The sequence below is a fragment of the Heterodontus francisci genome, chromosome 5 (assembly GCF_036365525.1).
Source record: "Heterodontus francisci isolate sHetFra1 chromosome 5, sHetFra1.hap1, whole genome shotgun sequence".
Lineage (NCBI taxonomy): Eukaryota > Metazoa > Chordata > Chondrichthyes > Heterodontiformes > Heterodontidae > Heterodontus > Heterodontus francisci.
Window position 1 is genome coordinate 173,255,744 of NC_090375.1, and position 17,203 is coordinate 173,272,946.

General features: G+C 44.2%; 1 protein-coding gene across 2 annotated transcripts in view; it reads right to left on the reverse strand.

Annotated features, from left to right (window-relative positions):
* The window catches only part of LOC137369646 (coiled-coil domain-containing protein 102A-like), a 698,074-nt gene that overhangs the window by 225,616 nt on the left and 455,255 nt on the right, over window positions 1–17,203 (reverse strand). For both annotated transcript variants that reach the window (XM_068030982.1, XM_068030981.1), the window contains one exon: window positions 10,484–10,654. In XM_068030982.1, coding sequence (XP_067887083.1) covers window positions 10,484–10,654 — 171 coding nt within the window. The remainder of the gene's footprint in view (window positions 1–10,483; window positions 10,655–17,203) is intronic.

Below are 17,203 nucleotides of genomic sequence, written 5' to 3' on the forward strand. Positions count from 1 at the left end.
ATGCCAGTGCTCTCTCCCAAGACACTCTGACCAGCACCTCCATGCCCCTCATCTCATGTCATCCTTTTTCTGCTCCCTCCCATGTCCCCTTTTGTCATTTCTCCCTCCTTTTCTTCCACATCAAACTTCCTTCCTCTCCACCAACCTTCCGTCTAGTCCTCTCTCTCTCTCCCTCCCCCCATCTCTTCTGTTCTGCCCATCCTATGCCACCCCCTCCCTTTCTCTTTTCCCTCTTCCTCTCTGCCATCCCTTCTTCTGCTCGCCTCCTTTCTGCTCCTTTCCTCTTTCCCTCCTCAAATCTGCCTTCTTCCCTCCTGTCCTCTTCTCAGTCCTGTCTACCTCCTTTCCCTCCACCTCCTCGCCCTAGCCCTCTGTCCAATTATCTTCACTCTCTTGACACTGCTTGATCTTGACTACCTGGGAGAGAAATTGGTTAAGATTGGTTGGAAAATTAGTGAAACACCTAAATGGAATTGTGCGGGGATGGGTGATGGGGAGCGAGAGAGGTAGGGAATCGGGCATCACTGACACTATTTAAAGGCAAACTGCACCTTTTAAAAAGGGAGGTGCACTTTGCCAGCATTCAACTGAATTGCAATTGAACAGTAAAATGGCAGACACAGAGGTCATGCAGGAAAGATACTCAATTTTTTGGCACGGCTCTGGGTGTTGATGGGGGAGTTCAGCAGGAGGAGGCATCCTCTCGGTGGCAGAAGCAAGACAAGCTTCCTGGTATTAGTGAGTAGAGGTGGAAGAACAGGTTGAGAAGAATTACAACTAAGATTAGGTTACCATGCAAAAAGATGTTTAATGATCTGATAAGGGCTGCTAAAGTAAGACGCCTAAGTCATATCTCTCATTACTCTCTGTTTAGCCCTGCACCTCATGGAGCCCCAGCATTCATGACTCTCTGCTCCCCACTTCCCATCATTCACCTCCAATTACTGCAGCATAGTCAACACCACATCCTCTTGCTGTTACTGCCATATTCTGCACCTGCTGCTTTCCCTCAAAATTACTTTCCTAATTTCCTTACACAATGCCATCTTTTACACACTAGCCTAATATGCACATCCTCAAAATATCTCACTTCTTGCAGGACAACCTGCCACACAGTACAAGAGAGCAGGTAAGACAGGAAGAAGGCCACCATCAATCCACATACTATTCCCACTGTAAGAGGGATGAATTTAGTGACCCCGTCAAGGATCCTGATGGTGGACCCAGAAGCGGGTGCTGTTGCTGCCTGTGATGTGTGCAGCCGGCTGACTGCAGCCACTTATCATAACAAAAGGTGCGGGGCCTGTCAAATCACGTGACTGGGCAGGTGCAGAGGCAGTGATTGCAGCGGCAGATGTATCCAATGTAGGTGCTGGCGCCATCTTTAAAGCACTGACGTCCCTGCTTATATTGCTGCCTTTCAGTGAAGCTGGAGTGCTGATGGACCCAGCTGAAGAGGGGTTGAAACTCCTGGACCACGCCCCTTTCCCCAGAGAAGGACGTATCACCATTGGGATGGAGTGGGAGTGACCTCACACCATGGCTGAGGCAAGACACCAGGTGGCCCCATGGTTTAGCAATGCATCCCTGGAGATTCTCCTCCAGGCTGCAAGGGAATGGCAGAAGATCCCCTTTCCATTGGATTGCAAGGAGAGGTCCTCCCGCCTGACCAAACGGAGGACAACAGCCGTGTGGTCATGCCTGGAACTGGGTCCAGTGCTGCAAGAGGGTCAATGACTTCCTACCTTCTGCCAAGGTCAGTGCTCCATACCCATCTCCTCCTTGGGACTCGCATGTGGCTATGCAGGAGGGAGCATGACATGGGCAGGGAGTGACCACAAAAGGTGCTGGCAAGAGGTTGGGCATCACCACATCCTGACAGATGCGTGGCTGCATCTCGGCAACAGGCTGCCTTCTTTCACAGCTGACTCCCGCTACGTCCCGAGAATTGACGTGGGAGAAGACATGTAGTAAAACGAGATGCTGCCACTAGCAAAAATGTTGCTCTTCTTGCGATGTCTTACTATTTTCCTCTTTCTACTTGCAGATCAAACGGGCCCATAACACCAGGGAGACCTCAAGGAATGGTGGAGGCATCCCAGATCTCCAGCCTCTGTCAACGGCTAAGGAGGAAGCACTTGAGCTCGTGGGGGCCTAAGGCATCCCGTTCAATAGTGGATGGTGAGACAGGAGTCTCCGCACAAGTGTGTGAGGATTGATAGTGTGCACATGTCCTCCACTATATTTCTGGAGATCCGCATAACACATGGTTGGCATGAAGAGATCGACACAAACTAACCCACGAATGTTTGTAATAAAAACAGAAAATGCTGGAAATACTCAACAGGTCAGGCCGAATCTGTGGAGAGAGAAGCAAAGTGAACATTTCAGGTCTGTGACCTTTCACAGCACAGGGCATGCTGGAGTTGCAGAGAGAGGTAAGGCAATGTTTGGCGGTGCTATACTAGAGGCCATGCGCAGCAATGAGCAGACAATGGAGGAGTCCATCCATGCCATGAGTGCTGCCATGTCTCAGGCATGTGAGCGCATGGCTTCCTCCATCGAGAGATTGGCAACTCTCAGGGAAAGCCGGATCCCACAGATGAACTCAGACCTACACCCCATCGCCATGGCCAAGAGCTCAATGCAGCAGTGGCAAGGTGAGAGGACAGGTGCCTGGAGGCTCCAGGTCCTCATTCTTCTCTGGACAGCAGGGAGGTTCAAGTGATCCTTGAAAGGGAGGAGAGGCTGACCTCCACAGCTGGGGGCTCCCCTCCGGGGGCTCAGAGTGTGGACAGCAGTTCCTCAGCCTTTCCGTCAGTGAGCCCAGCTCCAGCAGCCACATTGTCATAGGAGAGTCCTGCACCAGTGCAGCAACCCCTCAGGCAGCCAGGAGGACCTCCACCAAAATTATCACAGGCCAAGGGGCAGCATGATCAGCAGCCTGCCTCCAACCCAGTTACTAATGCAGGGGGTCACACTTTGTAGAAATGCTTGTAAACATATAAATCAGAGCACCTAGACACATTTGGGGATTCACAGGTGTATTACATCAGTCCTTTATATTGTTCTCTGCACTGTTTTCACAAATAGAGTTCACATTCATTGTTGTGAAATGCTCATTCTTTCAGACCTGAATTGAGAGATGCTGCCATCAGCCTTTCTCTCTCAGTGGGCTGTCAGTGTAGTCACAGGCCATGTTTGTTTTGCGTTTCAGATTTGCCAGAGTATGTGGTGCAGCTGGGCGCTAGGAATGGATTCGAGATAGAAAGAAAGTGAGAGGCAGAATACAGAGAGGTGAATCTTTATTGAGTCCACTTTGAGAGGCCATCATGCTGGCAAGAACTGGGTATGTATGAGATTGTTTCTTGCTTCCCTTGCGCACCTCTCAATGGCCCTCGTCTCTGCTGCATTGTGAGAGTTCCTCACAGGAGTGAACAGTCAGATGTTAAATGGGTATTACTTGTCCCCGGGAATCCTTCCCTGAAGGTGAGGGGGGTGGGTGTAGTGGGGGGGGTGGGGCGGGGGGGGGGGGGGTGTGCTGTAAAGCTGTGGCAGCTGGGACTGTCGAAGTATATAGGCATCATGGCCACTTCCCAGGAAGCGAACACACACCTGCAGAAAATGTTTTCCGTGGTCACAGACAATGTTGATGGAAGTCCTTCCTGTTGATAAAAGGCGGCTGGTTCTTCCGGGCGAGCCTTGATGGCCGGATATGCGCAGTCGATCACACCCTGTGACTGGGGGAAATCCAGCAATGTCCTCGAACCTAATGGCCCTATCCACCTGACTGTCATGGTCGGTCCAGTAGCGTACACAGTCACCGCCCCTCTTGTACAAGGCATTGGTCACCTCCTTGATGCAGTAGCGAGCTGCTGTCTGCGAGACCCCACACATGTCCCCGGTGGATGCCTGAAAAACAGCCAAAACCGTAGAGGTAGTGTGCTATAGTGATCTTCAGGGAATGGGCATTCAGTGCCCACTGAAGCCCATGTGTCGCAACTCGTCCTGCACCATGACACATAAGTCGGTGATGGACCCCCTGGAGAACCACAGTCATTGGGGATACTGCCACTTAGACATTTTGAGGTAGCCGAGATGAGTCCAGTACACACTCTGGCGCAGGTGGGCCCTTCTTGGTGGGGCTGGCTGTTGCTGCTCTCCTCTTGGAGCTTCACAGGCAGGTGCAGTTGCATCCTGGTCCCCCCTCCATCTGAACGGCTGCTGATGTGCGCCCCAGAGGTCCACAAGGATGAGTGTTGGTCATTAGCAATCCAGAGCGCAGTTTTGCAGAGACAAACTTGCCTTGGCACCTTTCCCTTTGCTACTTCCCTTGGAATACGCACTGATGCCCTTCAATACCCACCCTTGCCGAGAGCCCAGCACTTGATACAATAGCCACCCAGCCCTGTCACCCGTTACAAAGGCCACCTGACCCCAATGGCTGATACTACAGCGACCCGATCCGGTCACCTGAGAATGAGCCCACCCGTGCAGAGTTCCCTGCACTGCAGGCAGACAAAAGCCTCTGCTCCCCACGGCTGCCTTCCCTCTACCTTTCAATGACTGGGGATCAGAAGGCGCGTGATCCCTGCCTGCGGTTGACTAAATTCTAAACCCCTCATTGAATTGCATTCACTTCAATGCAAATGTATTACAACAAGCTGTTCAGCAATTTAAACTGCAGTCCTGCCACATCAAGGCATCAACACCACCTGAGTTTTCCTGCCACTGACAAAATCCAGAATTGATATCACGACACCGGGTTTCCAGACGAGTACATCTGTCCCTATTCTTCAGTGCTCCACGCCTCCATTCCCACTCCTGCTGGCCTCAATATTCCGCCCATTATTTGCAGGAATTGACCAGAAACTGAACTGAAGTAGCCATATAAATACCGTGGCTGCAAAAACAGTTCAGAGGCTAGGAATCCTGCAGCACCTCCTGACTCCCCAAAGCCTGTCCACCATCTACAAGGCACAAATCAGGAGTGTGATGGAATACTCTCCACTTGCCTGGATGGGTGCAGCTCCAACAACACTGAAGAAGCTCGACACCATCCAGGACAAAGCAGCCCGCTTGATTGGCACCCTATCCACAAACATTCACTCCCTTCATCACCAATGCACAGTGGCAGCAATGTGTGCCATCTACAAGATGCACTGCAGCAATGCACCAAGGCTCCATAGACAGCACCTTCCAAACCCATGACCTCTACCACCTAGAAGAACAATGGCAGCAGTTGCATGGGAACACCACCACATACAAGTTTCCCTCAAAGCCACACACCATCCCGAGTTGGAACTATAATCGCTGTTCCTTCGCTGCTGCTGGGTCAAAATCCTGGAACTCCCTTCCCAACAATACTGTTGGTGTACTTACCCCACATAGACTACAGCAGTTCAAGGCGGCAGCTCACCACGCCTTTCTCAAGGGCAATTATGGATGGGCAATAATTGCTGGCCTGGCCAGTGACGCCCACATCCCACGAATGAATAAAAAAAGTGAGAGTCAACAGAACCAGAGTGACTGGTATAACCAGAGAACTTGTGCCACTGGGTTTTTGATCATCCTACCCTTTTTCCCTTCTGTATGTTGGTAAATTGAGATGGGGCGGAATTCTTTAAGTGAACCTCTCGAAATTATTTGTTGTCTCAGAGCTCCTGCAGCACTGCTGGGCCTTTCTCTTCATCTGGACTCTGTTGCCTGGTTTCCTTCTTGCTGTTCCTCCTCCAGCAGCTCCAAGGCTTGCCCGCTTTACAGTTGTGTAGCATGCAACTCTTGAGACTTTCTTGGGTCTGTATTGAAGGACACCTCCAAATTTGCCCAGTGTTACGACCAGGTGAGGCAAGGGTCTAGGGCTCCCCTCTCAGCCTTTGCCTGGTTTGGCTGTAATAGGGTTTAATTTTTTTTTAAACACCGTGTTTTAAGCTTCCCCTCAGTGAATTCTTGTTCACCGCTCTAATTGTAATGGCAAAGAAATCAACCAGACTGGTTTTCTTAGATTTAAACAAGAAAGCTGTAAGTTTATTCACCTTAAAACTCTAATTCGGTTAAAACTACTAGAAATATGCAACGCGACCACACTAACATGCATATGCGATAAACACACACGCAAATAGAGACAGATGAGGAGAAAGGTTTAAAGTAATAGCTGGAGTTCAGTTACTAGATTTTGGGTTTGATGTAAATTCTTTGATTGTGGTTGTCTTGCAGTTCTCATTGGGGCCTAGTGTACACTTTCAAACTTGTTTAGCTGCTTAATCCCTTATTTGGAACAACCACTCCTGCGGTTTGTGGATTTCAAAGCTCTCGGTGGAGGGCTGTAGTGCTGTCTCTTAGACAAGATGTGGATCACTGTTGCCCAGACCAATCCTTTTTAATTGAATCAGTGAACAGTTCCCATTGTCTCTTTTTTTCAACTGTCTTTTAGAATACAAAACGAGCAGTCATGTTTCCAGCCACTGTCCTTTTAGAATGCAAATATGTGCAGCCATGTTTCAGTGGTCTTTTAAGCCAGCCATTTTTTCAGTCCAGCAACAGTTCAAAATTCATGTTCCATATGACAAAATCAACATGTCTCACTTTGGCAGGTGTGGTTTTCATGACACCAGACAGTGTTTCAGAATCCCAGGTGATCAGCTCTGTCAGAGCTCTAGTGGAGGCATGGCTCCGATTGTTGTGCTCTTCAACATCTGTGCTCGGGTTCTGAAAAGAATCATGAGCCAGGTGGTCAGGGGATACCCCTCATCTCCGAACAATTAGTTTGACATTGGTGACCTGGGGCGACTCAGGACTGGTGCAAGCTGAAAACATCATTACTGCTGCCCCAGGAAACCAGACACAGACTTGGATGATTCTTTGCCTGCAGTCACAGATAATTTGCACGTACAAGGAATGGAAGCATTCCCTGTAGTAGCAAATTGCTGGTTGTTCATAGGGTGCATGCAGGGCTGCATGGGTACAGTTGATGATCCCTGCACCTGAAGACATCCAGTAATTCAGGCAATCGCACATTTTGCTTCTCTTGCTTGGCAGCTTCTGTGGGCAAGCTGATGAAATCTTGCCACTTAGCAAAGACCTGCCTCATGGAGTTATACACAGCAAACTGACATATTGCTCATGTCATCTGTTGCCATCTGGAATGGCCGAAAGGCATAAGAGCTGACAGCAACCGTGACCATAAAAGCCATGGACAGTGCAGTGCCTGTCCTGGTGCTGGGCTGCAGCTGGGGCTGCACCAGGTGACTTAACTCAGTCACTGTCTCTCTGGTAAAGCACAGCCACCTGAAACCGCTCCACTATCGGGAAAGACATGCGGTTCCTAATAATCTATATCATGTAATGTCTCCTGCACCCTCCCCTCTGCCCTCTCTAGCAGTCTCCCCTGGTCTGTGCCGGCTTTCTTGCTGCTTTTCCTCCTCCCCAGGCTCCAGCACCAAAGGCAGACCAAGCAGCATATCCAGCTGTTAAGATTCTGCTGAAGCCAATCCCCACACAGACTGAAACATCCACCGAAACTCACTCTCCAAGACTTGTCAACAGCAAAAACCCATCAAAACAGCCATAAAATTGGCCAAAAGCACATCAACAGCCTATAAAGACTAATAAGTGACATACTTGAACGGAAGTGCAGATCCCTTTAAACATCCCTAAAGTAACCTGTTTGTCAACTGATTCCCGCTTTGCTCGGCAAAGACAAGAATGAACCAATCAGGTGCTGCCACACCCCAATATCTCAGAAGGGTACTTAAGCAAGTGCAAGATCTTTATTTAAATAATATAATATGGCCTCCCCTCCTGTCAGCTGGCAGCCTAGAACGTTTAAAAAATTGCCCAATATAATATATTGCCTCGGGAACTTTGGGTGCAGGTTAGATGTAGGTGATTGCAGCCCAATATTGGAAAGCTGTTCCTTTGTTTTATACCCAATAAACTGGTGAAATGAGGTTGAATTTCTTTCCCCTCCCTCCCCCACCATCCTGCATGAAGTGTGCAACGAGTGGGCGATTGATTTCCTTTCAGGAGAATTTGCTCTGACAGTCCTGTTGGAAAGTGTCCTGGTTTGGAAAATGGATTACAACTGGATTTTTGCTATGTTGATCTCACTCTCTGGTAATGTAGCCAATGTGTTACTATATTAGTATATGCAAGTCCCTTCAACAGAAGTCAGACAGATTTTCTTGTACATATAAGTAACCAAACATTTGTTTCTTTGTAAAGGGTACTGATCTGCACAAAGCACAAACAAGATCATAGGAACAGGTGTAGGCCATTCATCCCCGAGCCCGTTCATGGCCAATCTGTATCCTAACTGTATCCAACTGCCTTGGCTCAATATCCTCAATATGCTTGGCTCGCAAAAGTCTATCGATCGCAGATTTAAAATTAATAATTCAGCTATCATCTACTGTTCTTTATGGGAGATGTTTCCACACTTTTACCATCTTTTTATGCATGAGAGGTGTTTCCTAACTTCTGTCCTGAATGGCCTGGCTCTGATTTTATGGTTATGTTCCCTTGTCCTAGACATCCCCACCAGTAAAGCCTGGCTACCCAACCCGAAGCTGACTACATGTGTCGGGTTCGGGGCGGGTCGGGTCGATATTCCGAGTCCAGCATTCGGGCTCGGGTCAGATCGGGCTGGACTGTCCTGCCTCACGGGATCAGGCTCACCCATGATTCCCCACAACTCCATCTGCAGGAATAGCCTGCTGCTGGAATGGATGAACAGGATCACAAGTGTTACCATTTGGACAAGGTAGAGCACCAAAGCATGTTTGATATCATTAAATTTATTGCGATATTTGGGTCGGGTGCGAAAAAAAAAAATTAAAAGGACTTGGGCCTGGGTCGGGTTTCAATTTTATAACCGAGTAGGCCTTTATCCACCAGTGGGAAAAGTTTCTCTATTTACCCTATCTATTCTTTTTAAAATCCTCAACCAAATCACCCATTAGCCTTCTATATTCCAGGGAATACAAGCCTATTTATGCAATATCTTTGCATAATCTAATCCTTAGTGCCCTGGTGGCATACTAGTGAATCTGCACTGTACTCCTTCCAAGGCCAATAGATCCTAAGGTGCGGTGTCCAGAACTGTACACAGTATTCCAGATGTGGTCCAATTATGGCTTTGTACAGCTGTAACTTCCTCCCCTTAATATTCTAGCTCTCTAGTTATAAAGGTTAACATCCCATTAACATTTTGATTTTCTTTTTGTACCTGACTACATAAATCTCTTTGGACCAACACTGTTCCTAACTTTTCATCATTTAAAATACTCAGATCTGTCTTTTTATGGTCCAAAACGAATGGCCTCACACTTACTGCATTGAAATTCATCTGCCACAGTTTTGCCAACTCACTTAATTTATCAATGTCTTTATAATTTTATGCTTCTGTCTACAATGCTTACTATGCCATCAATCTTTGTGTCAGTGGCAAACTTGGATATATGGTTCTCAATTGTGTTATCTAAGTCAATAATGCATATAGTGAAAAGTGAGGCACCAGCACATATTCATGTGGGACACCACTAGTCACTTCCTTCCAATTCAAGTACATATCCATTATCTTTACTCTATCTCCTATTGTCTAGCCAATCTCCTAACTAGGTCAATAATTTACCTTCAATTTCATGAATTTTAATTTTAGCTAACAGTCTCTTATGTGGAGCTTCATCAAATGCCTTCTGGAAATCCATTTAAACTATAACCATAGACATTCCCTTGTCTACTGCTTTAGTTATTTCCTCAAAAAAAAATTCAAATGATCTGTTAGAAATGAGCTACCCTTTACAAATGGCATGTTGGCTCTCATAAGGGACATGAAGTCCACTTACAGGAATGCCTCTTTCAAAGTGCTGACACAAGCACAATGGGTCAAATGGCCTCCTTCTGTGCTGTATGATTATATGATGTCAAGAAGTTTATGAAGCTCAGTTATTGGTTTTAGCCCTAACTGTATCTACGCTTGCACACAAAAAACTAAAATAGTGACAGTGCATTTGACAATCATCTTTGATCAACCATCATAATATAAATAAATTATTTTTATCTACCTCCAAATTTTGAAAGATTATCCTGAGGCTGAAACTGTTGAACATGCGAGGAGAAGGTTCAATAAGTTAATGTTAACTATGCATTATGTTGCATAGGTTAGTCTAAATAGTGACCATGAAATCATTGTCGATTGTTGTAAAAACCCATCTGGTTCACTAATATTCTTTAGGGAAGGAAATCTACCATCCTTACCTGGTCTGGCCGACATGTGACTCCAGACCCTCAGCAATAGGTTGACTCTTAACTGCCCTCTGAAATGGCCTAGCAAGCCACTCAGTTCAAGAGCAATTAGGGATGGGCAATAAATGCTGGCCTAGCCAGCAACGCCCAAATCCCACAAACGAATAATAAAAAAAAAATCAGATTACTTACACAAAAATATCATTTTGAATATTTAATACCAGGTGTTGTTACAAACCTCATCTTCTGCTTGTGCCAGTTCTTTCTTCAGTTCTTCTACCCGCAGTCTTAACTTTTTCACCTCCAATTCATGTTGTTCAACTCTTCTATTGGAGTGAGTGAGTTCTGCCATCTTGTCTTGGTATTGCTTCTTCAGTTTATTGTGGGTATGTCGAAGGTCAGATAGCTCCTGGAGTTACAAATTTAAAAAAAGCTATTAACTTAAGTATATTTAAAGTTTCTTTTTGTTAATTAAACCTAATCAAATGCCCATGATTCAGGACACCAAGGGTGACAAAGAGAATACAAAAGAAATCAAGTTTATCATTACCTAAATACTGCCTAAGTTTAAAAAAATATGTAAATTGCAAGATCAAGTGCTGACTGATGGAAGTAAGTCATTCTGCAGTCTTGAGGTTCTAGAATGAATGAATCCAGCTCAATCTGATATTCAGGGCCTTGTCTTGTACCATAGTGTAGACGTTATGGTACTGGACTAGCAACCTAGTTAGTTCTACTTTAAATCCCACTATCACAAATTGTAAAATTGAATTCAACATATCTGGTAATTTATGTAACCACAAAGCAGAGATTGCCATAAAAGTCTACTGGCTCACTAACAGTCTTTCAGGGAGGGAAACCTTCCACCCCTTCCTATTCTGACTTCTGTGTGACTTTTAACACCCTCTGAAGCCATCCAGCAAGTTAGTCAGAAGGTCAATGAGGGATGGGGCAGTCAATGTAGCTCTGCCAGCATTTCCCGTATCACAAGTACCCAGACTGATCGTTTTCAGTCTCCCTTCCTCTAATATCTTGGTCAGGAGTCTATCCATCCCCAATTTCAGGACCTGAATACATAAAGTTCATACTTCAGTGCTGTACTGCTGCACTGTCAGAGGTGCTGGGTTTTTTGGGGGCTCGACATTAAACTAGGCCCTGTCTCCCTGTTCAGGTGAATGCTAAAGATGCCATGACAACATTTAAATTCACAGGGGGTTCTATTGGTGTCCTGACCAACATTGCTCCCTCAATCAAGATTATGAAAAAAACAAATTAACTCCAGAACATATTCTCATCTGCTATAAGATATTGTTGTTTGCAAATTGGATGTCATTGTTCTCTTGTATAACTATTGTTACAGACGCGGGTGAGTGGTGAAGAGATGATATGGATGACTTCCACTTTTCACCTCTCAACTGACAGTAGACAGTTTTTAAAAAAAAATCTTTCTGTCCAAGTGTTTTAATGGTCAAACGGAGAAATGATCAGTTTTCTTGTAGGATTAAAGATAAGTCATTTATTAAACAATATTTGAAAATATTTGCCACCCACTCACTCACACATACACAAAGAGATAGAGATTTGAGCATAGCGTGCATTTAAATCTGATTATTGTAAAAATAAAGTTCACTTGTTATTTAAAAAAAAACCTCCTGGAAAACTAACAGCGGTACAGGCCTCTGTTTTTTTTAAATTAGTTCTTGGGATGTCAACATCACTGGCTAGGACAGCACTTATCGACCTTGAGAAGTTGGTTCTAAAACCACTGCAGTCAGTCAATGTTGGGTAGGTACACCCACAGTGCTGTTAGGAAGGGAGTTCCAGGATATTGACCCAGCAACAGTGAAGTCAGTTCCATGTCAGGATCGGGTGTGGGTTAGAGGGGAACTTGCAGGTGGTAGTGTTCCCATGCAACTGCTGCCCTTATCCTTCTAGGTGGTAGAGGTCACAGGTATGGAAGGTGCTGTCTAAAAAGGAGCGTTGCTGGAGTGCATTTTGTAGATGGTACACACTGCAGCCACTGTGTGTCAGTGGTGGAGGGAGTGAATGTTCATGGATGGGGTGCCAATCAAGCAGGCTTCTTTGTCCTGGATGGTGTCGAGCTTCTCGAGTGTTGTTGGAGCTGCACCCATCCAGACAAGTGGAGAGTATTCCATCATACTCCTGATTTGTGTCTTGTAGATGGTAGACAGGCTTTGGGGAGTCAGGAAGTGAGTCACTCGCTGCAGGACTACTAGCCTCTGACCTGCTCTTGTAGCCGCTGTATTTATATGGCTACTCTAGTTCAGTTTATGGTCAATGATAACCCCTAGGATGTTGATAGTGGGGGCTTCAGCGATTGTAATGCCATTGAATGTCATGGGGAGATAGTTAGATTCTCTCTTGTTTAAGATGGTCATTGCCTGTCACTTAAGAGGCAAGTAACATTTGTTCCACTCATCAGCCCAAGCCTGGATATTGTCCAGGTCTTGATGCATTGCTACATGGATTGCTTCAGTATCTGAGTCGTCGCAAATGGTGCTAAAAATTGTGCAATCATCAGCGAACATCCCCACTTCTGACCTTATGATTGAAGGAAGGTCATTGATGAAGCAACTGAAAATGGTTGGGCCTAGGACACTACCCTGAGGAACTCCTGCAGTGATGTCCTGGAGCAGAGATGATTGACCTCCAACAATCACAACCATCTTCCTTTGCGCTAGGTATGTCTCCAACCAGCAGAGACTTTTCCCCCCTAATTCCCATTGACCTCAGTTTTTCTAGGGCTCCTTGATGCCAGACTCTGTCAACTGCCGCCTTGATGTCAAGGGCAGTCACTCTCACCTCATCTCTTGAGTTCAGCTGTTTTGTCCATGTTTGAACCAAGGCTGTAATGAGGTCAGGAGCTGAGTGGCCCTGGCGGAATCCAAACAGAATGTCAGTGAGCAGGTTATTGCTAAGCCACTTGATAGCACTGTTGACGACACCTTCCATCACTTTACTGATGATGAAGAGTTGACTGATGGGGTGGTAATTGGCTGGGTTGTATTTGTCCTGCTTTTTGTGTACAGGACATACCTAGGCAATTTTCCACATTGCCAGATAGATGCCAGTGTTGTAGCTATACTGGAACAGATTGGCTAGGGGCATGGCAAGTTCTGGAGCACAGGTCTTAAGTACTATTGCCAGAATGTTGACAGGGCCTTCAGTCGTTTCTCGATACCATCACGTGGAGTGAATCGAATTAACTGAAGTCTGGCATCTGTGATGCTGGGGACTTCAGGTGTTCTTTTCGTGGTTCACTGAAGTATTGCATACTCCTCTGGTTAAGATTCCGTCAAAGTCGGCGGCAAGAAGCCAGTCACAAATTTTGCAAGTGGAGAGTTTTCAAGGTCACCTTATAGTATCTCTGTTTCTGTGGTTTTAAGATGCTCAGGCAGGGTCTTCTTGGCAGGAATGGATCTTCAGCTTCCTATCTGGCTGTCTGAACTGTCTTTCAGAGAGGTCTCTTTAAGAAAAAGCCTCAATAGGTTTGGTTTTGGTCAGGAGACCATAGATGCTTTCCCCTGGTGTGTTCATACAATATCTTTGTATTGGGGTCATTTTTACACAATGGGATTTGAATATGGCTTATCTTAATAAAGTGGTGTTATCACCCATCTATTATCTTGGCTTTGAATCCGGCATCTTCCAGTCTGTGAAGACCTTCTCAACCCAATTCTTGGAGATAGGAGCCATTTGGCATTGAATGGGCTGTTCAGCATTTTAATGTGCCTTCCCCAGAACTAGTCCAGATGTGATGATGGGTTTAGTCTACAACAGTCCCTATGTATATTTGCAGTACATGAGGTCACCTGACCTCTTACTCCATCTTGTCTGCAGCAATAGTGTCCATTTTTTGGAGTTTAGCTCATCAGTGCAGTTTTTTTACAGTTCATAATTGCTCCAGTTCACTTTAGTTCATAACTTTTCCTTGCATGAGCGTGACACTGGAGTGACAGCACTTAAAAAGTAGAATACTTAGGGATATTGAGGATGTGATTAACTGCTGCATAAATGTAGGCCCTTTCTTTTCTTTCAAACTTACTGCATTAAGTTAGTCATATTGAAGTCTTTAAGGAAGTATTTCCAGTTATAACAAGCAAGCAAGTAGGTCAACATTCTTTCACATCTGGTAATCTTCAGGAAAATGTTAGCTTTTTTAAAACTTTGCCTGTATTTTTAGAGCAGTGCCAAAACAACTTTCTGAAGGATGTTTAATATCCCACAAACTATTACACAAAAGACAGCTGAACTATATGTAATAGATTAATGGGAGGGAAAGGAGACTGGCTGTCATTGTTTATGGGTCACATAGAAGTGTACACAACTGCACACTATATTTACATTGATCTGTTCTATCTGATGAATTATGAATTGGTTTTGTTGGATCTTCTGAAACCAACGCAAATGATATACACTATCACACCTCAGTTCTGAAATTAGGCTTTAGCATTCAAAGCAAATTGGAGTGCAGAATACAATTGTTTAATTCCCTCATTCCACTGAATAACCAATTACACCAGCATATTCCTTAGGAACAGGGGAGGAGAGGAAACCCGAGGAAGACTTTTTTCTAGACCAATCTCATATTTCTCCTGCTGTCTAACCAAAGAGTAAGAATGAAGAAGACTTTGCAGCAAATCATCCAACACCTCTCTTTCAATCTAAGTTGTTGCAGGACATATTAAAATCAGAGTGAGGGGAAAAGAAAATGAATGTGAAGGAATGAAAAGGTCAAGTATGTTTACCAAAATTACAAATAAGACTAGCTTAACTAGCCATGCACGTCACCCAAATCACAATAAAATTCATCTGGATTTACAAATTATCTTAAAACCAAGGTGATTACTATCTAGCATGTTCCATACTTTAATACAGAGCACATTTCTCAGTGTTCCCGGATGAAGAATTGCATACGGTTACACCTTGTTGACATTTATGTTACTCTCATTTGGTTCTTGATTGTTATATAAATTTCTTTGCATGACACCTCTTGTATGGCTCCCATAGGGCACAGTGTATTTATTTTATAGTCCAGGTTTTCAAAAAAGAAAAGGCAACATATTTCTCCCTTTGTGATAATCTTTATACTCTTGTTTAAGTTCCCTCCAGTGTGGCTTTAAGCAACTCCCTGACTAAGAACACCTACTCTCAGGCAACTGCCAATGCCCATCTATAATTAATTGCTTGGAAAGTAGAAGTGCAAAATGGGTTGCTTTTCTCTCCTTCAGCCCCAAAAGGCCAGTCAAGATTAATAGCTTGCTGTTTAGGAATTGCACTTTTAATCTAAACGCAGTGCAGCATGTTGGTATACCAATGCATTGCACCATTGTGATAAACATGCACTAGATAATGATCAGGAGTGGGAATCCTGGATGATTTTACACATCCTACCTCAGGGGCATTGTAGCCTCCTGTAACACCTCAGCTGCTGCCTTGGCTCAGAATGACTAATTTAGCAGTGACAGGAAATCAAACTTTCGTTTTGAAAATGCCTCAAATTTATAGCTTACATGAGACTATAAGAGTGACACAACCCTATCTGTAGAAAATTCTACATGATCAGGAAGTTGAAGTTCTGCCAAATATTAAGCAGTGTTTCATTACTACTTATTGAATTATTATTGGTCCATCTTCCTAACCCCCACAATACAAAGTCCTTCAATTAGCCAGCTCAAATTTCTGTTGGATCTAGAAGTTTGAAGAATAATGATCATCAACTGATGAAGCACCACATGCTCTAAGATCCTGCAGGCTTGTAGCTGGTATTCACCAAAGCCTACATTCCATCTACTTAACTCATAATTGCAAAATGGATGGATACTAATGATATAATGAACAACAATGTCCTGCATATCAAGAAGGCAGCTCACCACCACCTTCTCAAGGGCAATTAGGGATGGGCAATAAATGCTGGCCTGGCCAGCAATGCCCACATCCCAGGAACGAATAAAAAAAAACAATTCAATAGCCATGTTTAGACTGGTTTGAAGAGAATTGCGCTCAGGGTTAATTCTTTGTTCAGTGATAATATGTACAATTTACAATAATAAATATTTTATCAAAAATAAATTCTGAGAAAAAAATTAGTGAGCAAAATTAATTATATTAACAGCTTCAATATTTCAGAGTTTGGGCAATTGATAGTTTGATGAAATGGCAAAAGCTGTAAGTTCAAGTTCAATTACAGTAAACATCTCAGCTTGAAATTGGTGCAGTAGAGATTCATTCAAAGGTTGCAATGTGAACAATATTCGACTTTCCCTGCTTCTTCTTGTGAATTAAGCTCAAAATTAACTACATAGTTTACAACACTGACTCTTAGACTGTCCTTCCTGTATCTACATTGAAATGAATGCTTTAAAAAAAAAGGCCTATTACTACAGAGGCATCAATTTTCGTTGATCTGTGAAATAGCTTCATGGACTGATCAAAAGGGCATTGCAGCATTTTGAATTTTTGAAAACCAAAACAACTCATTCCATCTGGTTCATGAATTAATTGAAGAAATTGCTTTTTTTTTCACAAGTGAAAATTCACAGTAAGCTTATTTTATTATATCCTGCATTAAATGTAATCCTAAATAAATAGAACCTCCAAGTGACTAACAACAACTGCAACTCTACTGCTTTAAGAGTTAAAAGGAAAAAATAAAGTTTGAATGCATATTCTAGACTAATAACAATAACTGTCTATAGTAAAATAATATTTGAAAGCCAAGGGATTAACCTTACTTCTACGAGATAACCTTCAGCTAAATGCACTTTCCATTTTGCTGAATAAAAATCAAAGCTTCAATCTAACTCTTGTCACAGCTGCATACATCACTTGTTCACAAAATTGCTGACTTGCAATCGATTTGGGCATCTTGTTAAGAGGCAAATGTTGAATTTGACTATTACAATGCAGCTCTTCCAGGCAGATTCAATTCAGAGGT